The 23,531-nt window shown below is 49.8% G+C and overlaps 1 protein-coding gene across 6 annotated transcripts in view; it reads left to right on the top strand.

The window, feature by feature from the left end:
* DENND2B (DENN domain containing 2B) overlaps window positions 1-23,531 on the top strand; it is a 174,696-nt gene that overhangs the window by 125,809 nt on the left and 25,356 nt on the right. For 5 of the 6 annotated variants that reach the window (XM_032641439.1, XM_032641440.1, XM_032641438.1 and 2 more), the window contains 2 exons: window positions 12,575-13,837; window positions 17,615-17,751. In XM_032641439.1, coding sequence (XP_032497330.1) covers window positions 12,575-13,837; window positions 17,615-17,751 — 1,400 coding nt within the window. Of the gene's footprint in view, window positions 1-6,327; window positions 6,333-12,574; window positions 13,838-17,614; window positions 17,752-23,531 lie in introns of those variants that run through there. The other variant, XM_032641442.1, reaches the window with a different exon arrangement.

The following is a 23,531-nucleotide window of genomic DNA, read 5'->3' as shown; positions in this document are numbered from 1 at the left end:
TTGTTGCTCTCAGGAGATTTCACTTGTACTGTGAGACTTGGCAGGCAGCAGGGGCTGTTCTCAGAAGACTTGTCATGTCTGCTTATTTCCTCAACAGCTTCTTCACTGTGAAACTCCAGCATCTGGATCATTGTGACTTGCAAATATAGGCTGTCTGTATTGTGTTTTGGAAACCTTACCTCTGGATGTGTGTGTGGGAAACTTGGGTGCCTGTAAAAGTGTAGACTTCTTGGGATCAAGGACTTTGACTGCTTTCTGTTTCCTCTGAGCCTGGAACTGTGCCTGGTACCTAGAAGACTAACTGTTGGTTGACCAGTTGTCTAGATGGCTGGGAGCTCAGCCTCTTAGAACATAGGCTACTTGTACTATTTGACTCTTTATAGTATCTTCCATGATAGGTCTTGTTAACTTTGGATTCCCTTTCCATTCAGTCCATAGACTCTGAGAAAGGCAGAGCTGAAGAGGAGCCTTGGAGCTCATTTGGTCTCACCCACTTGTTTGACAGTTTGGCTAACAGACACAGAGAAGAGGAGGTACTCCCCAAGGATACAAAGCTAATGGGGGGAAGAACGCAAGCCTAGCTCTCCTGTTCCTTCTGTTATTTTATTGTACCTCTACATTCACCTCCCTATAAACATGACTGGGATTTCCCTGCTCAAAAACTACTGTCATCTATGATACAGTCAAACTTGGCTTGCTTTGTAAGGCTTCCATAAAAAACCCTGGTTTTTCTTTCTGTCTTAATCTTGCACGGCTCTCTAATGCAAACCTTACATTTCTGCCAGTCTGGATGCAGATGTTACTTCCCTCCCAGTCCTTTTCTTGACCACTCAGCTATGAAGGATTCCCCTCCCCTCTCTGTATTCACTCTTAGAGCCCTTGGTTTAGAGCCTCCACATGGCACTTGTAGTACCTCAGAAGGTGGATAAGTGGATTTTTCCCTGTGAGATTGCTATGGGACACTGGTTGTTAAGAGTCTTAGAGGCCTTATTATTTACAGAGGATCTTCAGGGCTCACCCTTAAGATCCTTAGAAGGCCTTTTGTCTGTCTGTGTGTAAGATTCTGTGAGGCAGTACTTTAAATCTTCCTTAGGTCTTGGCAAAGGATCTTTCAGTCCCACTCTATATTTTTTTAAAAAGATTTATTGAGGGATAATTAAAGTACCATAAATGCAATTTAAAGTTTTCAGTTTGAAACTAACACACCATTGTAAAGCAGTTATACTCCAATAAAGATGTTAAAACAAAACAAAACAAAAAACCAAAAGAATAAAGTTTTCAATTTGATGAGTTCATATACACACATACACACACCCACGGAGTGTAACTGTCACCACAATCTGGAAGCGGTTTTTTTTTTTTTTTTTCCGGTACGTGGGCCTCTCACTGTTGCGACTTCTCCCGTTGCGGAGCACACGCTCCGGACACGCAGGCTCAGCGGCCATGGCTCACGGGCCCAGCCGCTCCATGGCATGTGGGATCTTCCCGGACCGGGGCACGAACCCGTGTCCCCTGCATCGGCAGGCGGACTCTCAACCACTGCGCCACCAGGGAAGCCCTGGAAACCATTTTTTAATTTGAGAATTTTTTCTTGTCTAGAGAGACAGAGACTGAAACAAGTTTTATTTTCTAACTCAGAAAGCCCTTTCTCATTTATGTTTCCTTTAAATTTTGTTTGAAAACGGTTCCCTGTTTGGCTCATCTCTTTTTCCTTTCACTAGAGACAGCGAGGAGTCAGAGGGCACCTTGGGCACTCTGCCTGGAAATGTCTTTGGCTAGTTCATCTAATATATGAGATATACTTCCTATTTTCCATGTTACCACAGGTGACAGAGTTGCCAAACTTTTCAACATTATGAGGGTCCTCTTTCCTCTAGCTTCTAACGTTTTCCTTATATTTGCCTTAAGCACCCCCAACAACCATCACCCAGTCCCACGGTCAATGTTTTAGGATCTTGTGTCAATAGCATTCCACTTCTAGGTACCCAAATCTGTGTCAGGTATCTACCGTTACAAAACTACCCCAAATTTTATAGTGTGAAACGACCATTTGATTCTGCTCACAGACTCTGTAGTTTAGGATTTCAGACAGAGACCACAGGGATGGCTGCTCCCTGCTCATGATGTCTGGGACCTCAGCTGGAAAGACTTCAAGGCTTAGGGTGACTCAGTGGCTAGGGGCTGGTGTTTCCTGGAGGCGTCTTACCTCACATGTCTGGGGGTTGATGCTGGCTCTTGCTGGGACCCCAGCTGAGACTGTCCATCAGAACACCTACCTTCTCCACATGACCTGGGCTCTCTCACAGCCTGAGAGACAGGAAGTAGAAGCTGTTGGTTTCCTGAGGCCTGGGCCTGAAAAGTAGCACAGATTCAGTTCTACCATATTCTATTGGTCAAGCAATCACAGAGCCCAGATTCAAGAGAAGCGGTCATGTTGACAGCAGGCATGTCAAAGAATTTGGGGACCATGTTTTGAAACCATCACAAATGTCTTTAGCATGGTTTCCTGCAGCTGCCTTTCTCTGCCTCTTGGCTTTGCGTAGCACCTGGTTCTGCTTTATACAGCAGTTCCATTTTTGCTGGACCTAGGGCATTGGGGACGTTCCCATAAGGCGTCATTTTTTCACCTGTCTCAGAGAAGGCGTCTGTCTTATAAATGCTCTCTTTATGTTCATTGCCATTACTTCCTAGAGGACTTGGGGTTCCTTCCCAGAGAAGAGCTCACCAATTCTCCTTGTGCTTCCCTAGAAATCAGCTAGATGACAGGCAGGTAGATGTGCTTTCTGGAGGTGACAAGGTGACTCAGTTTCTGCTCTGACCCTAGCTACTGTTCTACTTACCCTGACAAGCTGTGATTGACTTTGAGTCTCTGTAGGTAGTGGTCCAGATGTAGCCCCACTTGGAGGATGAGGCTGTCCTGGACCCTATGGAGGGCTTCCAGCCATTTGGGAGCGAGACGGTCAAGTTGTGAGTGTCACCCTCTTTTTGACTTTTTGACTTTTGTCCCAGAGTGGGGTGTCCGTTACTGAACTGAGCCCCTGCTCTGGCCTGAGGAATAAACTTCTGGACTTGCTGATAGGACTCAGGCAGACTTCCTCCCTTTTCTCCTTCTGGGTGCCTCAGAATATGGCCTTGGGGGAGTGCAGTGAGCATGCCATCTCCAGACTTGGGGCGGTCACATAGTGATGGGAAGATGCTGCTGCCCACTGAGCCACCAGGACCCGCTTTAGTTGAGCAGCCCTGGGATGGTGGTTGGCCAACTCCCAGGCAGTTTCATTTGGAAGCAGGTTAGACACCTACTCAGTAGGGACTAGGCTTGTTGGAAGCTGGGCCCTGTGTAACCTTAATCTGTGGACAGGCTCACTTCATGGAGCCCACAGCCCATCTTGGTGCCTCTGGGGCTGTTTCCTGGACTCCCAGGAGCCTTCTTCAACTGGCCCCAATTTGGTTTGCTTCCTGATAGTGACACTTCAGGAGCTCTGTGGCCAGAGCATGCTGAGCTCAGAACTGTCTTGTCATCAAGGACTAAAGACAGCCTTCCCTCCCAAAGAGTCCCTAGGTGACCTTGACAATATATGGGGTGTCCCTTGGCATGAATGCTTCCTGCTATGTTACTGGAGGATGGCCCAGGTCACTAACCCAAGGGTTAGGTTGTATTCTTGTGAAACAGCACTGGAGGGAAGGGCACGTGTTTTGCACTTTAACTCTCACTTTCTGTCTGTACGTGTGCACGTGCGTGAGCACACACACGTTGCCCTCTCTTTAAGTTTGTTTCTCATTCTACCTTAGTTCATGCCCTTTCTGTCCTACTCACTTGTCTTATACGTTTGTCTGTGTGTGTGCGTATGCATGTGTGTGTGTGTGTGTGTGTTCGTGTGTGTGTGTGTGCTTATGCTCCTCTGTTAAATTTCCTTTGCATTCTCCCCTGCCCCCTTTCTCTCTTTCTCCTTCTGTTTATCTTACTCCCTCTCTTGTAAATGTTGGATTTGGCCAGTCATGTGCTGCAGCGTTGGCATCCACGCCTTTGCTGAGGAGCAGAGCTGGCTGCCTGCTGACAAGGTGGTGGCACAAGGGCCCAGTTTCACAGTGTCTGCCTCCCCAGGGGCAAGCTCTGAGATTTTAGAATAAAGAGCAGTAAAGAGGTGATAAGAGCAGCATATTAAGTGTCTTAGCTGCTGTGTATTTACTTTTCTTTTATATTTCTCCTGTCTTCACGGAACTTTTAACGGTGTTCAAACATTTTTAAAATTTACATCATTTTAGTCACACAGCTAGTATGTGAGGATACTCCTGTGTTTCAGCAAGTCTGCCTGAGTCCTATCAGCAAGTCCAGTCCTATCAGCAAGTGTTTTCCTCCTGTTTTGTAGATAAAGAACCTGAGGGAACTTCCCTGGCGGTCCAGTCGTTAAGACTCCATGTCTCCAAGGCAGGGGGCACGGGTTTGATCCCTGGTCGGGGAACTAAGATCCCACAAGCCACATGGTGTGGTAAAAAATAAATGCATACATACATACATACATATGTACATACATACGTACATACATGTATTTAACCATTCTTTAAAAAAAAAAAAACAAAAGAACCTGAGGCTCAGAGAATTCAGGTGACTTTGCTTATGAACCCATCCAGGAAGTGATGGAACCAGGACCAGAGCAGAACCCAGGTCTCTAGACTCTTGGTCTAGGGTGTGATTTTTGCCTTATGGGAGAGGGCTTTAGGGACTGACAGTCATGCTGGGCTGCACTAAGTGCTTTATGTACCTTTCTGTGTTGTTCTTCAGGTCATATGGCACAAAGAGAGAGGCAATGAAGTCTGTAAACAGTGCCCTGAGGAGTAATAAGGAGACCTAGGTTTTAATCGTTTATTTTTGTATTCATTCATTTAGTCACTCAGCACAGATGCATTAATTCCTACTAAATTCTAGATGCAGTACAAAGAGCAGGTTATATCAAGATTAATAAGACCCTGTCACCACCTTCAAGTACTTCACTCATAGTCTAGTAAGGGAGGCAGATGAGGAAAAATATAGTCAAGTAAAGTGTTATAAGTACCGTAGTAGACATTTTTCCAGGCACAGTGGAGGCATCAAAAATCAGACATCTCCACCTGGGTGAGGGGGTAGGGTGAAGAGAGATCCCATAGAGGAGTTACAGAGACATGTAAGTGGACACAAGGCAGCACTGCAGGCAAAGGGAATGTTGAATGCATGAAGGCCTAAAGTTGTGAAAAGCAAGGAGTTTGATGTGACTAAGAGTGGGATGCAGATTTGTTTGAAGGAAAAGACAGTATGAAATGATAAAGGAAAAATAGGGACCACATCATGGGGGCCTTGTGATCCATGCCAATGAATTTGCATTTCATTCTGTATGTAGTGGGGAGTTTGAAGCATGATGAGTTTTGTATTTTTGAAAGATGTCAGGAGACGAGAGGATGGACTTGGAACTGGGTTAAGACGGAAGACAGAGAGAGAAGTTGAGAGCTTGTGTGAATGGTCCCGGTAGATAAGATCTGAATCAAGGCAGCAGCAGTAGCAGTGGGAATGGCACAGGAGGGACAGATCTGAGAGATATGAAGGACGTAGAATTGATAGGACTTAGGCATTGAGTAGATCATTGAGGTTGGGGAGGAAGCTGGATCCAGATGCTTGAAGGACAGGAAGAAAGAACATCTCTGGATCTTTTCTTCCCTCTGTGGAATGAATTGGAAATATATGCAGGAGTCAAAGCCGCAGTGAAGGAAGCATAAAGCAACATAGGAATGAGATCGTGTGAGAAAACACTCAGCCTGGGTACATGGGAATGAGAGCAAATGGGGTTCTTCAGTCTAAGGCGTGCCTTGTAGATGGGCATTGGGTCCCCGGCCCTTCACTGCCTGCTCACTTTGCTCACTGCCTGCACTTATACTCTTGTCCTGCATTAACGGCTTTTCCCCTCTCTACTGGATTATTCCAGTCATCATTTAAGCATGCTCTAATAACTCTGAGCTCAAACCCACCAACAAAACGCTCTGTACCCCACATTCCCCTCAAACTGCCACCTCGTTGCCTTGTTCCCCCTTTAGGGAAACCCTTTGAAAGAGCTGTCTGAGCTCTTTATCTCCACTTTCTCTCTTCCATTTCTTGAATTCCTTCCAGTCAGCCTTCCCTCCCTACCTTGCCACCAGAACCTCTCTTCTCAAGGTCACAGTGACTACCTAAATCTAGGGATCACTCTGCAGTCTTCCCCTTGCTCAGTTGTTAGCAGATCTGGCTCAGCTGATCACTCCCTATTTCTCGAAGGTCTCAGGATATCCCTCCTCGTGGTTTCCTTCCTTCCTCACTACGTGCTCTTCCAGTCAGTTTCCTTTGCTAGTTGTTCCTCCTCTACATAAGCCGGAAATGCTGGAGTGCCCCGGGGTTCATCCCTTGGACTTCTCTAGATAGGCTGACTCCCTTGATGGTTCATCTAGCCATATAGTTTTACACAGTATCTATATACTACTGATGAATCCGAAATGGAAAGCTGTAACCTTGACTCCTTTCTACCAGGTGCTCAGGCCAGAAACTGTGATTCATCCTTGACTTCCCTTTGTCTCTCATACCTCTCATCCACTTCGTCAGCAACTCTGATTGGCACAGCCCTCAAGATAGATGTTGATAGATCTGCCGTTCTAATCCAAGCGGTTGTTACCTCTTGCCTGGATTGTTACAGTAGCCTTTAAGTAATCTCCCTGTGGCCACCCGTGCATCCCTACACTTCATTCTCTCATATGGAGTCAGAGCATGTCATTCTTCTGCTCGTATCCCTTCAAGAGCTTCCTTTCTCTCTCAGAGTAAAAGCCCAAGCCTCGTTGTTGGTCCACGGGATTCTCTGGTGCTTCTGACTGATCTCCAGCCCACTCCTCCTCTTCTTACTCCACGCTGGCCACACTGGCCCCTTCGTTGCCCCCAGAGTACAGTAAGTTTGCAGTTGCCTCGAGCCTCTGCCCTACTGCTGCTCTTGTCTGGAACATTCCCGCTGCCCCCCCCCCCCCCCACCGCCCTGGATATACACATTGCTTACTTCCTCAAGGTTCTGTTCCCATGTTCCCTGGCAGAGGGGTCTCCCCTGATCTGCTTCACTGTTAAGCTCTACCCCTTTACCCTGCTTTATTCTTCTTCACTGGCCCCACAACCATCTCACAGGGTTGGTTTCTTTATTGTCTGTTCACTCGAGACAACTAAAGCCATACCGTCTCCCTCCACCAGAATGTAACCTGTAGAGAGACTCCCCTGGTGGCACAGTGGTTAAGAATCCACCTGCCATTGCAGGGGACATGGGTTCAATACCTGGCCTGGGAAGATCGCACATGCTGCGAAGCAACTAAGCCTGTGTGCCACAACTGAGCCTGTGCTCTAGAGCCCACACGTCACAACTACTGAGCCTGTGTGCTGCAACTACTGAAGCCCACGCATGCGCCTAGAGCTCCACAACAAGAGAAGCCACCGTAATGAGAAGCCCACGCACTGCAACAAAGAGTAGCCCCTGGGCTTCCCTGGTGGCGCAGTGGTTGAGAGTCCACCTGCCGATGCAGGGGACGCGGGTTCGTGCCCCAGTCGGGGAAGATCCCACATGCCGCGGAGTGGCTGGGCCCGTGAGCCACGGCTGCTGAGCCTGCACGTCCAGAGCCTGTGCTCCACAACGGGAGAGGCCACATCAGTGAGAAGCCCGCGTACCGCAAAAAATCAAATAAATAAAATAAAATGAAAGAGTAGCCCCTGCTTTCCACAACTAGAGAAAGCCTGCGTGCAGCAGTGAAGACCCAACGCAGCCAATAAATAAATAAATAATAATAAATTAAAAAAAAAAAAGAATGTAACCTGTAGAGAGAGACTGTCTATTTTTAGTCTCTGCCAGTCCTTAATGCCTAAAATAGTACCTGGTATATAGTTGGTGCTCAGTAAATACTGGTTGAATGGATGGAGAACCAAGGTGTGTCTTAAGCCTGGTACAGTTAGCACACTGTGGCCTGGGGAGTAGGTGGCTTCCTTTGTTCCCTTGTTCAGGGTTCAGGGAAGGGTGGCAAGGAGCTGTCCAAGAGCCCTGAAGAAGTGAAGCCGGAGACAGTCAGTGGCAGAATGGGAGACCAGACCCAAAAGAAGGCTTTGCTCAGGTGCTTGGCTTCCTAAGGCAGCCCGGGTCCCAGCACTGTCATTCTCTTGGCCGTAGCCTTTCCTTGTCCAACAGGGGGAGAATTGCTTTCACTTCCAACCTCAGTTTGAGGAACCGGGAAACAACTAGAGAGTGAAACTGAAGCCCAAGAGCGAGCACCCTCTCCCATCCATGCCAAGGACGTGCCACCTGTTGTGTAAACTCACTGTCACAAGGACACACGCATCCTGACTGCTAGCCCCCAGTGTGTTCCTCCTTAAGCCTCCCTGTTCTCTAGGTGACAGATTCTCCTGAGCCCTCCCTCAACCTGGGAGCAAGGACTGATGGAAGCTGACTCTTGGGATTGCAGGACTAGCTTCATTTCCAGGGAGTGTTCAGGGGAGACTCCCAAAAGAGTGCCAGAGCCTCTAGTAGGGTGAGAGAGAGCCGGGGAGAGGGATGCAGTCCAAACATTCAGACCTTGGCAGCTGGTCTGTAGGGAAGTGGAGGAAGAGAGAGGCACGGGGATGGAAGGCCCAGGGCCCTGGTCCTGCACTGGGGTGGGGAGGGCCAGTTACACACAGTGCCTTTCCCACAACATCATTTTACTATTGCATTGTAGCAAACCACCCTAAAAATTAGTGGGCTAGAACAAGCTATGATTTCTTGTGTTTCTGTGCGTTCACTGGGAAGTTCCTCTACTGGCTTCCCCGGGCTCGCTCATGTAACTGGTTCAGTTGGGTCCAAGATGACCTCACCATGTGTCAGGCCCATGTGGTGGCTGGCTGTCGGCTGAGGGACTACAGTGATGCTGCGCATGGCCTCTCTTCCTCTGAAACATTAGACTGGCTTTCTTACGTGACAGTCTCGGGGCAGCGTTCCAAGCGCGTGAAGCGGAAACTGCAAGGCTTCTTGAGGCCTCAAGTTTGGAACTGAGACAACTTATTTTCCACCATGTTCTATTCATCAAAGCAAATCACAAGGTCAGCCTAGATTCAAGGGGCAGAAGAATAGACTCAACCTTTTGATAGCATGAGCTGCAAAGAATTTATGGCCATATTTAATTTACTCCTTTCCCCTCGCACCCCAAATGTTTAGAATCCAAGGACAGAGGTAAACTGTTCTGAAAAGTTTGCCAAGTGATTATTCTGATCGGGCAGCTCCTTGTTAATGCTAGTAATTATTAAGCTGAGATTGAGTACTGGTGTGAGCCGCTGAGCGCAACACTTGATGCGTATTGTCCCTGTTCCTTACAACGATCCTCTGAGATGTGTGTCCTTTTAACCTCCATTTTACAGATAAGGAAACTGAGGCTTAGAGGAAGTTATTTGCTCAAAATCATGTAACTTGTTAGTGGTTGTGCTAGAACTTAAACCCAGCAACTGTGATGTTCTTACCCTCTACTGGGAACAACTGGCCTAGATAACCTGGTGAAAAACTTACTACTAATAATTAACAGTAATAATGAGTTACAATGTATGACATCGTTTCATATCCATAGTCACATGTGCCCGTTACGACAACCCTGTGATACAGTTGGAACAATTCTGAGGAATTGAAACTGGCAGCTCAAAGGGAGTGTGTGGCTTTGCCCATGGTCACATTCCTGATAACAGGTAGCATCAGAAACATGTAGAGAGATGCCTTGAGTTCTACCCTCAGGTGAGCATCCGGAGCCCCATGAGGGCAGGGCCTTAATCTATGATCGTGGAGTGAGTGAACATTGCCTTCTCTGTGATGAACCAGTGGATGCCTGGGCTCCAGGTCAGCATAGGCAGGCCCGCTTTTCACCCCGAGTTGCTGGAGCACATTGGGCCTGGCCTGTGTGGGGTGGCTGGGCGAGGAGCGCTTGCAGCTCTGGGCCTCAGATCAGCAAAGATCCGAAGACCAGGACCTTTAGAGGAAAGGACCAGTCTCTTCTCTGTTTTATCCTTCACGAGAGGAGAAAAACTAAACCTCGGTTAAAGCAGACTAGGCATTGAGAGAATGTCTTAACTTGTGGGAATTTCTCCATGTTTGAACTACTGAGGGAAGTTACAGAATTATCCTTTCTGAAATCATTGGAAGCATGCTGGAATCAAACAGGCCAGAGGTTCTCACTGTTCTTCTGTCCCCCTCTGGGAGCCACCCCCCGCCCCCCCACCCCCCCATAGGTGGCTTCATGGACCGGTGAATTCTCACCTTGAGGGTTAAAGAGATACATCGCTAGGGGAGCATTTATCACAATGTCTGGAGAAATGAGGCATATGTAGTTTGAAAAGGCTTCCTAAAAGATTCTGCATCTCATTGGGTACTGGCCATCACCGACTAGAGTCCAAGCTTCATGAGGACATGAATTTTTGTCTCTTGTTTATTCTTGTATCTAGCATGTAGAACAGGGCCTGGCACATAGTAGGTGCTCACTAAGTATTTATTAAATGAATAAAACACATGATAAGGTCATCCTCTATAAAAGGCATCTTCTCCCGCCTCCAACTGAGAATAACTGAAACGTAGAGTCCTTTGTGTAGCCCAGACACTTGTTGGCTTACAGGGCTGGACTGATGACCTTTTGCATCCATGGTTCTGTGAAAAAAGTGAGGGGCCTGGGCTTTTCTCGATTGTGAGTAGGTTGGGCTCTCCCCAGGCTCAAGCTTGGCTCGTTGCCCTACCACTGCCTACCCTAGGGAGTACCGAGGCTTACTCTTTTCACACCTCCTTGCCGAGCAGAGTGTCTTTGGTCGTCGGCTTGGCTGGGCACCGAATTTCTCTCATCTGTGCCCATGTACACGTGGGAGGGCTCTTGTTTGACTTGCCCTTTTAAAAACAACTTAAGCATGTTGAGGTTTCCTGTTGATCGGGGGCAGCCAGAGGCTATGACCCAACAGGGAATTGCTGGCCAATCCCTGACTCACCCGAGCTGCAGTTTTCTGTGTGTGATGGAGCAGTGACTGCAGCCTGGCTCAGGGGCAGCTGGCTGCGTTCCGTGGATGGCGTGGCGCTCTGGAGCCTGCGAGGCTGGACCGCTTGGCTTTGAGGGCCACAGCATTAGGGTCAGGTAGGCCTTGGTAGCATGCAGTGTTGGCAAAGCCCCGCTGTCTTTGAACTAAAATGGTTTGGGAAAAATTCTGAAAGTTGACGTTGATGACCCTAGTAGACAACTAGAAAAGTGCGCTGAAGAGGACGTATGCCCATGGTTCTCTTCGGTAAGCTCACCTTTACCTTTTCTTGTCTTTATTTGTTCATCATTTACTGAGCACCTTCTAGACACTGAGTATGTGCCCCTCTACCTGGAAGAAATCATGGTCTAGTAGCGAAGACTAAAAGGTTCCCTGATACTTACAAATGCTACATTGGAGACAGGGCTGTGCTCAGTGCTGTAGGGATTTCTGCTGACCTATGTCTGGGGGCCAGGCAGTTCACAAAGATGACAGAGGCCACTGCTTCCTCTTTAGAGCAGCAATATAGTGTAGTCCTGGCTTCACCACGTACCAGCTAGAGACCTTGAATGAGATATTTAATCTTTGTATGCCTCAGTGTTTTTCATTTGCAAAATGAAGATAATAATAAAGTATAATAATATGACAGAGTTTTTGTGAAGATTCAGTGAGTAAATATAGGTAAAAACATTGATTTAGAACTGTTCCCGATAGTTGCTAAGACCAGGGTGTTGATTTGGAGCTGGGGAATGGCTGATGCTTGTTTGATGTGATGCCACTGCTGGAGGCTAGAGCTGCGAAGGAGCTGGTCTCCCCTCCCCGTTAGCCTTCTCATTGAGAGCGTGGAAAGGATTCTTTCTTCAAGGGCCCTCCTGATCCTTTTGAGACCTTCAAGAATCTGAGTTCTGATCAAGACCCAAGCTGAGGTGCGGTATCTTGCGTCTAGTAGCAGAAGCCTCAGGGGAGATGGGGCTTGTCAAGGAGATAGATCAAAGGGCTTGAGTGCATATTTGGGGCCACTTTGGGAAGTGGCATGCTGGGGATGCTTTGTAACAGTTCATGAGAGTTGATCATTAGTGTTTCTTCCCAAGTCCACATCCAATGAGGTCACATTGCTGGTTTGAAATCAGCCATAGTAGGAATATTTATGCTGTGGAAGTTGGCAGATGCTGCATATCTATGCTTTCTCGCCCAAGGAGCCGATTGTTGAACATTTAGCAGCACACCACGGATCTTACTGTTCTCTGATTGGCAGATGTGGACTTTGGGGATACCCTGGCCTGTCGTAGAACTGGCTTCTGTTGCAGACAGTACTCAGGGTCTCTAGGGATGAATTGGGCAGAGAGGACCATTGAGTTTAGCCTGCTGTGGTTAAGGGGCTGTTTCTTTCCTTGAGGACAGCCTTGGCAGGTCCGTTACTTGCATACAGTACTTTGAGCTTGCGAGTCCTATAGGAAAGGGATGCTGAGCTCTTTAAGAATGAAACAGTGTTGTCAGGCCACTCACTGCCATTTTCTCTTCTTCTTCTTTTTTTTTTTTTCCTCTTAGGTCTCAGTCGGTCTCTCCACCTCCAGTTCTCTCCCCACCGAGGAGTCCCATCTACCCGCTCAGTGACAGTGAAACGTCAGCCTGCAGGTACCCAAGCCGCTGCAGTTCCCGGCTGCTCCTCAAGGACTGGCATCCCCGTGATCCTTCACCCCAAAATCCTCAAGCCCCCTCCCCAGACACTTCACCACCCATCTGTCCCCTCAAGGCCACCAGCTTCGGTTATTTGGACAGAAGCCCTTCAGTGTGCAAGAGAGAGGAGCAGAAGGAGAATGTCCAGGGGGCAGCCCAGGATGTAGAGGGAGTAGCTGCTTGCCTCCCCCTCGCCCAGAGCACTCCGTCCCTGGGGTCAGCAGCGGGCCCACGGAGCATCTTTCTGAACCGCACCGGCCCCCGTGCCCACAGCCTGGGCATCCGGGAGAAGATTTCAGCATGGGAGGGTCGCCAAGAGGCTTCGCCCAGGATGAGCGTTTGTGGAGAGAAGCGGGAGGGCTCTGGGGGCGAGTGGGTGGCCAGTGAGGGCTGCCCCAGTGTGGGCTGTCCCAGTGTGGTGCCGTCCCCCTGCAGCTCAGAAAAGACCTTCGACTTCAAGGGCCTCCGGAGGATGAGCAGGACCTTCTCCGAGTGTTCCTACCCTGAGACCGAGGAGGAGGGAGAGGCACTCCCTGTCCGGGACTCTTTCTACCGTCTGGAGAAACGGCCAGGCCGGAGTGAGCCCAGTGCCTTCCTCAGGGGGCACGGCAGCAGGAAGGAGAGCTCAGCGGTGCTGAGTCGGATCCAGAAAATTGAACAGGCCCTGAAGGAGCAGCCGGGTGGGGGGCTTCCCCAGCTCCCCAGCAGCTGCTACAGTGTAGACCGAGGGAGAAGGAAGACTGAGATCTTGGGCACCTTGGAGGAACCGACAGGGAGTGCGAGTGTGAGCGCTGGCAGCCGGGCAGGAGGAGTGGCTGGAGTTGGGGGGGAGGCGGGCTCACCCCCGGAGAGGGAAGGTAGTGGCTCCACTAAGCCGGGGACCCCTGGAAATAATAGCCCGACCTCCCAGCTGCTGCCATCGAAGAGCTCCCCTGATTCCGCTGTGAACCCTGTCCCCAAACCCAAGCGCACCTTTGAATATGAGGCTGACAAGAACCCCAAGAGTAAGCCAAGCAATGGTCTACCTCCTTCACCCACACCTGCTGCTCCACCCCCCCTGCCCTCCACCCCAGCCCCACCAGTCACCCGGAGACCCAAGAAGGACATGCGTGGTCACCGCAAGTCCCAGAGCAGGTAACGAATGCCCCTCCGGTGACATAGAGCTGGGCACAGCGGCTTTCTTGTCAGTGGAGGATGCAGAAGCAGACTCTAGTTGTGGGTCACAGTCAGTAGTGCTTTGTAAGTTCTGGAGCACCAAATAACGTTAGGTGAAGCATGAGCTAGGTGAGAAAGATTGATTGTTCTTCTGCTCTTGCAGGGTAAGGATACTTAAACGTGAGTGGGAGGGTGAAAGCGCTTCTTCCAAATGCTGTGTACTGAACGTGCTGGCTGGGTTTGGCCTTTGGAGTAGAGCCCTGATGGAACTTCCTCTGTGGGAAGGGTAGGGCCACCTTACTTTCAGATAGAATTGGCAGTCCCTTGAGGACTAGTAAGATCTTAGCCTCGTAACTACCTGAAATGCCAGCTAGAGATTTATTTCTTTGACTGAAGCATTATCTAAATATTGCATGTTACCATTAACACAGAAGTGTTGACACATTTAACATGATTTCCTCTTTCCTGAGGGCTTCTTGGCCATACAGGAACTCTGGGCTTATATGAAGAGGGGATCTTTGGATCCTGAGAGGGGAGACTGATGGAAAAAGGAGAGAGAGAACATTTCATCTGCTTCTTGGCCATGTCCAAGAAGGACCTGGTCACATTGGTTTCCTGGTCAGTCTCCTGACACGGGAGTACCCGGGCCACCTCCACAATTATAGTGACTTGGGAGCTAGAGCAGCTGGAGTTGGTGCAAGATGACAGGCATCTTGTTCTCTGAACTGGAGTAGGCTGGGAGCCAGCTTCCTTTGGAAGGCCTGTCCTCCTGCCCCTCACTGCCTTTCTCTTCTAACCCAGAGTCAGGTGGGCATTCAGGTTTGTTTGGCTTCTGGGGATTCTTCAATCTGACCCCATAGTTCAGGCTTCCATCCAGCATATCCCATCTCATGTAGAAACTTTCCTGCCATGTGCAGAGAGGAAGACATCACAAAGGTTCAGACTCATGAGCCAGAAGAGCCCTTGGCTAAAGGTAATCCCACGTTTTGGCCCACCTCAGCATGCTCACGGACTCTTTATGTCAAGCCTGCCAAGAGTGTTTGCTTTGTCTTTAGTCATCCGTTTCTAGAAATACCTGTCTAGAGCGTGCTGTGCACCAAGCCTTTGTGCTGGTCAAGGGGACACAGGGGCACATAAGACGTGGCTCTTCCATTCAAGGAGTTGGTGATCTGGTGCAGGAGATAGATGTATAAATAAATCATAGATGCTGTGCTGCGTGCCCTGATCCACGTCTGGCTGGGATGCTGCAGAAACCCAGAGGAAGAGGCATCTGAGTGGGGAGTGGGGGAAGCCTCTTCAGAGAGGGAGTTGCTGAGCTAAATTTTTTTTTTTTTAATATATTTATTTATTTATTTTTGGCTGCATTGGGTCTTCGTTGCTGTGCACAGGCTTTCTCTAGTTGCGGAGAGCGGGGCTACTCTTTGTTGCGGTGCGTGGGCTTCTCATTGCGGTGCGTGGGCTTCTCATTGCGGTGGCTTCTCTTGTTGCGGAGCACGGGCTCTAGGCTCACAGGCTTCAGTAGTTGTGGCACTTGGGCTCAGTAGTTGTGGCTCACGGGCTCTAGAGCACAGGCCCAGTAGTTGTGGTGCACAGGCTTCGTTGCTCCACGGCATGTGGGATCTTCCCAGACCAAGGCTCAAACCCGTGTTCCCTGCACTGGCAGGCGGATTCTCAACCACTGCGCCACTAGGGAAGCCCGCTGAGCTAAATTTAGAAGAGCAAGAAGCATTTAGCTAGGTGAAAAAAGGGGATGGGAGGAAGTTACATCAACCTGAAGGTTCTACACATACACACACATTACATTTATAATATATACACACACATATACCATATATGGTGGAGTCACTTCCAGTAAGAATTAACAGCAAATTTAAATCTGTGCTCTTGGAAAAAAAAAAAAAAAAAAAAAAAAAAAAAAGAAAAACAGTTCAAAAAGCACAGGCTGTTTTATTTGCCTTTCCACTCGGTGAGCATATTCCCCTGAGGAGCGTGAAATAGTAAGTTTGTATCTGTTGTGTCAGGTATGATTCTTGTATTTAATATACTTTTTTATTTAAGAAAAAAATACAAGCCATATATTTCTGCTATTCAACCAAAGAGAAAGAAATCTGTTTTTAACTGACTATATCAGTTATAATGAAAGACAGTGTGTTGATCCTCGACATGGAACCTTCCTGAGGGATTTTCAAGGATAATTTGGCTGAACGTGATTTGTGTCATTTGCTGATTTGAGAACTGCCTGCATAAGATGTTGACTCCACTGTATACATCAGTGAAAGCTTTTGCTCTCAGACCAGCAGTGGTCTGCGGGCCAACATTCAGGAACCACTGTGCTCAGCCATTGGGTATTTAGCTGGTTGAAAAGTCTGGGCCAGTGACAGATCTGGGAGTCATCGTGGTAGAAATGGTAGATATGGTGATGGTCGTCAATATTGGGACCCCAGAAAGTTCAGGGTGAGAAAGAGAGTCCTGAAGACAGGACTCCGAGACCATGGCATTGAAAAGGCACGCGGAAAAGGGGATCCCTCACAGGAGCTTGAGACGCAGTTGAAAATCAGCAGGGACCGTGTCACAGAGAGTAAGGAGGAGAGGGCCAACATGAGGTGTTTGGCTGTGTCAAGGGCTGCACAGTAGCTGGGCAAGCTGAGAACAAGATGTGGCCTTTAGGACACTTTTAGTCCTTGACTTGCACCCCAGGACTCTTGGGGTGTTGTTCGTTAAACGAGAGAGAAAGGACTGCAAAGGTCTGATGGTTCCCAAAGATGAGGGAGGTGTTAATGGGTGAGAGGAGGGATTCAGTCAGTGTACTTCCTTCTCTCCCTCCCTGGGAGGGACCTGCCTTGGAGAGGGAGAGGATGCAGCTGGGACCAAGCCTTAGATGTTGAAGGGAAGAACCTCCCTGATGAAGGGGAGGAGTAGAGGGTACTGTGGGCTCAGGGTGTCTGAAAAGCTAACCAGCTGTGGTTTTGAAGTTCTGCAGTAGCAGGGAAGGTTATTTGGGGATGGAAAGGAGCAGGTGACGAGCTGAAGGGAAGCTGGGCCATGGAAGTAGCTGCTGGCTGTAACTGCCCCCTCCTAGTTCTACCTCAGAAGTGGTGTGATTTGTTTTGAGGGCTCAGCGCCTTCTTGTTTCAACAAACCACCCACCACCAGCTGCTTCCCCAACCCCCAAATAGCCGTGAGCATCACCCATCCAATGTTGAGCCCTTGCTGCCTACTCAGTGCCAGAGACCTTGCTCGGATACAGGCATGATGTGAGACTCTTAAGAGCAGGTGAGGCACTCAGTTCCTCTGGTAATGGCAGATACTTCTCAAAAATGATGTTCTCCGGGGCTTGGAGGCCCAAGTCAAAAGCTCAGACCCTGGAGTCAGACGTCCTGGGTGAGTCTTACCTCTATCAGTTCATCTCCCTGAGCCTCTAGCTAATCAGTCTTAAAGTGGCACGATACCTGGTAGCAGCATTGTGAAGATTAATGGGCCAACACGTGTAGAGCATATGACACAGCATCCGACACATAACATCCCTTTCAGCTGTGGTAGTTGTTATTGGTATTATTTGCAGGCACCGGGGCTGGGGCCTTTCAGACCATCTGTCTCTTCATCTAGATGGCAAGTTTGGACCCATCTTGATGCTTTGCTCGGTAGCTGGTTTTGTGAGGAGGACCTCCGGTCTTTGCTCTTGCCCTCGGCCATTCCCCACCAGGGCAGCAGGAGTCGGGTTCCGCCGGAATGACTCAAACTCTTTGTTATCCACAGAAAATCCTTTGAGTTTGAGGATGCATCCAGTCTCCAGTCCCTGTACCCCTCTTCTCCCACTGAGAATGGTACTGAGAGCCAACCCAAGTTTGGATCCAAAAGCACTTTAGAAGAGAATGCCTATGAAGATATTGTGGGTAAGCAGGGGTAGAGTGGGGGGCTGGCTCGTCTGTGGTGCTGCAAAAGAATGGCTGCAGGAGGGGCACTTCCAGGTTCCACTTCATTCGCTATGGGCAGACCTGGCTCAGCTTCTGGAACTTCTTCAGGAAACGGGCATCAGAGAAAGCAGCTTAAAAGACTGAGCAGCTAAGAGATTAAAGCCTGGCCTTGAATGAATTGGAACCCAAAGGGCTTCTGGGACCACAAGAAGGGGGAAACCACATCATCCCTTCCTTTTGTTTTCGAAAGGCTTTGGAGTCCAACAGGTGCCCTTTCTTAACTGTGTATCCTTAGGCAAATCACTTAACTTTTTTGAAACCTTTTCTCTTATGAAATGGTGATGATGATATTTTGATGGTAACAACAACAATAATAATAGTAATAACACTTCACAGGATTATGGTTAGGATTAAATGAGATAAAATATATATCAAAGTACCTAGCACAATGCCTGGTCCTTAATATGTATCTCTCCTACTCTTCCCTTAAAGTAAGTGGTGTCAAGAACTGTGAAAGTATCTGAGATTTCACTCTGCAAGCTAACAAGTCTAGCCTGCCCCAGTTCACAGACGCTGGCAGAGGACACAGACGCTTAGATCACAGACAAAGGACTTTGTCACTCATGGCACAGCAGGCCACGTGACCTTGATGTTCACATGGGTTCCCCTTGCTCCCCAGTCCCATGCGGCAGTGGGGAGGAGGTCCAGGTAGAGGCTGCACACGTGGTGGGTCTGCATCCCATCTGAGGAACCTCAAGCTTGAGGAACCTCAAGCTTACGAAACCCCAAGCTTTTCAAGGGGCTGCTAGCAAACCTTTGCCCCATGAGGAGACTTATCCTTTTCATTCTGGTCAGCAAACAAATCTGCCTCTGCCCTGCAAGGAGACACTGTCTTCCAAGGCTGTTTGCTCTATAAACATCTTTGAAAAGATAGTCTGGAACCATTAATTCCTCTTGCTCAGAAGGTCAGAAATGTAGGACACTGTGAAGAACGGCCCTCCAACAGCTGGGAGGATGTTGTGTTGGCAAACTTGTGTTTGAGCTACAGCAAAAAGCCAGTTGTCTAGGCTGGGTTGGGTTTATTTTTGGCTTTTATTTTAATTCTGGCCTCATTCTCTTCAGTGGGGGCTTCAGTTTTGTTCAAGTAAAGCGTGTGTCTCAGCGTAGGTCTCTGAAGAGAAAGGAAGGTCAGGTGCCCTTGCCCTTGACCGCTCCCGCCCTTGTCTCTGTCTCTGTGTTATCTCTGCCTTAGGCCGGGGTGGGGGACTGAAGGACATAGTCTTAGTGAGTGAACATGATACAGAGAGGAGTGGCCCTAGTGGAGAACCCTCCAGATAAGACTGTGGGATCTTCGGAAGAGAGGGTCCTCTATTCCCTCATTTAATTGGAGCCATCGGTTTCCCAGTTTTCTCCGTACAACTTGCTGGGCCAGGATTTCTGGGAAGCCAGCAGCAGTGCTCAGGTCCACACAGGCATTGCTTTCCCAGGATGGGAGTGTATAGCATGTAGCCGTCCGAAATTCGGTCATATCAGAAGGACTGTGGGAACGAGATTCCCCAGAACAGCAAACGGGTTTGGGGAGGGAGGCCTCTTCCTTTACTACTGGGAAAAAGCTTTGTATGCACGGTCGCCCAGAGCTGAGGTCCAGAGCTGTGGGGATCAGGGGCACAGCCCCATCTGCCTCCCAGCCCTGAGCAGGGTACAGGTCTGTTTCCTCTAGTTTGAGAGGAATTGTCACGTGTCGTTGCTGCCCAGGGCCCTTGGGAGCACCCGGTGTGGCTGCCGCAGGGGACAGGGCAGACTCCAGTTTTCAGCTGCCCCCCTGCTCAGGATCCAGGCGCTGCCAACGCTGGGGCCTCACTGGCCTCTCTTCTCTGAGGAGGCGTTGCAGCCGGTCTTTGCTGCCCGGGGATCTCATGCGGGGGAATGTTCTCGCATCAGCTGAGCTGGAATAGAGAAAATGCTGCTTCAACCATTTCTCTCTGTCCAGAGGAATGGGGAGGCAAGTGTGTCTGAGCCTCACTCATTGGAGGGGTCTTGCGGCCACTGCGAGATGTTGCTCAAGGAGGCAAGAAAATAGAGGAGCAGCTTGGATGCTTCTTAGCTGGACGAGCCAGAAGCTAGGGGTGAGGGCTGGTATGAGGTGAGGTTGGGACTGGGGCATGTTCCTTAGCTGCTCCACTAGCTTCTGGGTCTTTGGAGCGTTGTGTAGAGAGTGGGGGAAGAGGGATGGGGAGGAGGGAGGAGGGAGGGCACCTGGGTGTTTTGCGTTGCCCTTGTGGTGTGAGGGTAGGGTGGGTTTCAGCGTCTCCGGTTGTTCAGTGCCCTGGGCACGTTTTCCTCCTTCAGTATCCCCATAGCAGCCCCGCCTGAACTTCTCGACCTGACCAGGGAGGCTAGAGGGAAATACAAGGGAGAATATCTCTCTTTCTCTCAGATTCTGGCTGACTTACCCTTTCTCCTTCCCTGGTGACAGGCCCAAGAATTTGGACCCACACCCGTAAAGGCTTTGGTGGGGGGCCCTTGTTGCTGAACTCTGAATGTCACTTTCACTTTTGCCTCCCACTGACCAGTGCCTGACTTCCTGGGAGCCTTCTCTGTCTTCTTGGCCCAGCCTGTGCTCTGCGAGGCTGAGGTGTTCGGGTTTGGACTATCCAGCTCTTTCTTGTGCTGCCTCCCTTGCCCAGGACCAGACGGAGCTTTGTTCTGGGGGTGTGATAATCGGGCTGTGGCGGGAGGTGGGCACGGGCCAGAGCTTCCGTGCTGAGTCTTTGTCTCGGGGACCAGCCCATTGGTCTGGAGTTCCGTGTCTGTAAGAGGCTGAGGGCCAGCTGGCCCAGAGACTAACACGTCTTCTCCGTGAGCCCTGGACCTGAACGAGGGGCCCTGGGGAGTGCGCTAGCCTCCTGCCCATACCAGGCATGACACCTTGGGAACTGGGGTGAAATACTCCAAAACAGGCTGAGGTTATCTTGCTAATTTGCACTAGAGTGGTTCAGAAATAAAGTTACTGCCATGTTGCTTCGTGGGGCTGGTTAATTCTCGCCTGTCCAATTTGACATCTGCCTCTGGAAGACGCTGCTATCCTACAAAGCCTTATAATCGTTTGCGTTCTGAGCCTGACAGTTAAAAATGCACCCAAGGAAGCAGCTTATTAGAGAGTTATGTGGAGTGGCCTCGGCGCCTGACCAAGGAGCCTGGGCTGCATTCCTGCAGAGATTCCCACTCCCCTCAGCTAGCTGGGGCTGAGGGAGAGTTTCCAGGAACTTGAGCGGGGTGGGAGCTGGGGACAGAGCCAGTCAGCCTTACTGCAAAGCTTTTTGAGCCTCTGCTCTTTCTGCCTTCTTCTCTCATTTGTCCCAAGGCTGGGAAACAGAGACATCTAACAGCATAGAGGCTGCCGCCCAGAGGTGCGGTCCAGGGGACAGTGCCCGGGCAGTTGGTAAATGTTGTCCAACCTCGGAGGGTGGTAACAACTGGCCCCTTAGAGCCCCCCATCTGATGTGCTGTGTATTGTCGGGGGAGTTGGGCCCCTAATCTGGCCCTGTCTCCACTGTGCGAGGGAGGGGAAGAGGCTGAGAACCAGGAGAAACAGCTGGTTGGAAGCAGGAGAGGGCTGGGGAGGGAATCTGCAGACCCATGGCCCTAGCCATGGGTGTGGTCTGGGAAGCTTAAGATTCCGTTTGGGGAAATTCTCAGTGCTTGTGCACAGACACACCCCTTCTCTAACTGGTTCTTCCAGTTGTGCGTTTGTTGGGGGGTGGGGTGCTTGGCACCTGTGGTTAGTGACCAAAGGAGACGTGGGGAGGAGTGGGGGCAGGGCTAGGTGGGACTGGGTTCTTCCATCAAGAGGACCCATATGATAAGTCTGGGCTCTGACCAGTGCCTTTAAAAGAGTGCAAAGCAGAAATTCTTGGCGATGCCCCTGTCCCTTGTCTCATCAGCAAAGCTGGGAAAGGTTGAGACCTCTGGCTTCCACAGCTGGGCTTGATGAGATGGAGCTGCTCAGGCCAGGCCTCGGGGGAGGAGGGCCTACCTCTTCTCTCTCTCCAAGGGCAGCGTGGAGCACCCTCGAGGAAGCTGCGTGGGCAAGAATGCAGGTGAAAGTCTTGAGGTCTGCCAGGCTTCCAGTCTCCCATCCATGTCCCTGCCAAAGCTTCCCCAGGTTTCTCCCCTCGGCTCCAGCTTCTTCCGCTTCGCTGTGGCTCTGCTCCTCCAGAGAAGGTTCCGAGCCCAGCTCTCCAGCCCTCCTCCTCTCCCAGCTCTGAGCCATTGCTTTGGGGTTGATTTGCTCTCAGCAGATTCCGTTTAGTGGCTCTAGGCCTCGGGAACTGCTTGGTCTCTGCACATCCCCATCCCCTGGGCACCCTTACTCCCTGGACAGATGGCTGGGAGTGTCTCCGTGAGGCAGCTCCAGAAGGGTAGTCAGAACAGTCCAGGAAGCTGAGAGTAATAGGTGAACGGGGGCCGTGAAGGGCCCAAGCTAAGGCTGGGAGGCAGGGCTTGGGCCAGGGCCAGCCGTCATTTCCTGGAGAAATGATTAGTGGCCTGGTTATATCAGAGAGGATGTTAACCTTGCTGGAGAAGAAAGAGGCTGATGTTAGGGCTGAACAGTCGGGAGGAGCCGGCGTTTAAGGCTTTCCTGAAATTTAGTTTCCAGAGGCAATACTGGGCTTGAGAACCTGGTGTTCCCAACTGTTTTCAGTTCCCAGGTTATCACTGATGTGCATCTATTACTTCCCTGGGCCTCAGTCTCCTACATCTATTTCTTGGAGCTTTGGATTTTTTTTTTCTTTTAACTTTAAAAAAAAAATTCTTATTTATTTTTTGGCTTATTTATTTTTTGGTTGGGTGTTTATTTTTTGGCTTATTTATTTTTTGGTTGGGTGTTTGCTGCTGCACACGGGCTTTCTCTAGTTGCAACAAGCGGGGGCTACTCTTTGTTGCGGTGCGCGGGCTTCTCATCGTGGTGGCTTCTCTGGTTGCGGAGCACAGGTTCTAGGCGTGCGGGCTTCAGTAGTTGTGGCACGCAGGCTCTGTAGTTGTGGCTCGCGGGCTCTAGAGCGCAGGCTCAGGAGTTGTAGCGCACGGGCTTAGTTGCTCCGTGGTGTATGGGATCTTCCTGGACCAGGGATCGAACCCGGGTCACCTGCATTGGCAGGTGGACTCCTAACCACTGCGCCACCAGGGAATTCCGGAGCTTTGGATTTTATATTAATGTTCACAGCTTTGATTAAGGGGAGAGAAGAGAAGGAGTGAAGGAGGGAGGAAAAGAGGGTTTGCCTTGGGACTCACGTCATGGCACTCAGAAGCTATTAGGAAGTTTAGAAACACCTATCTAAAGCAGTGGTTCTTAATGGGGTGAGTGGGAATGGGGGCACAGTTTCGTCCACCCATCCACTCATCCACCTTTCCTTTCTTCCTCCCTTCCTTTCCTTTCCTCCTTCCTTCCTTCCTTCCTTCCATCGTCCATCTGTCCACCCATCCACCCATCATCCATTTATCCACCCATCTGCTCAGGGGACATTTTTTTGTTTGTAACAACTGAGGGGATGCTACTGTCATCTGTCTAGTGGATTGAGGCCAGGGTTGTTACTGAACATCCTACAGATGCACAGGATAGTCCACCACCACAAGAATTATCCAGCCCCAAGTGTCAGTAGTTCGGAGCAACTCTTCTAAAGGAGTTGAGACAGAGTCATCCTGTAGGTTAGGGCATGATGATAAGGACTCTGGCTGGTCATCCAGCCCAAAGCAGT

The sequence above is a fragment of the Phocoena sinus genome, chromosome 8, assembly GCF_008692025.1.
Source record: "Phocoena sinus isolate mPhoSin1 chromosome 8, mPhoSin1.pri, whole genome shotgun sequence".
Taxonomy (NCBI): Eukaryota; Metazoa; Chordata; class Mammalia; order Artiodactyla; family Phocoenidae; genus Phocoena; species Phocoena sinus.
The sequence above is the reverse complement of the archived record's forward strand: the minus strand, read 5'-3'. Positions and strand labels throughout refer to the sequence as shown.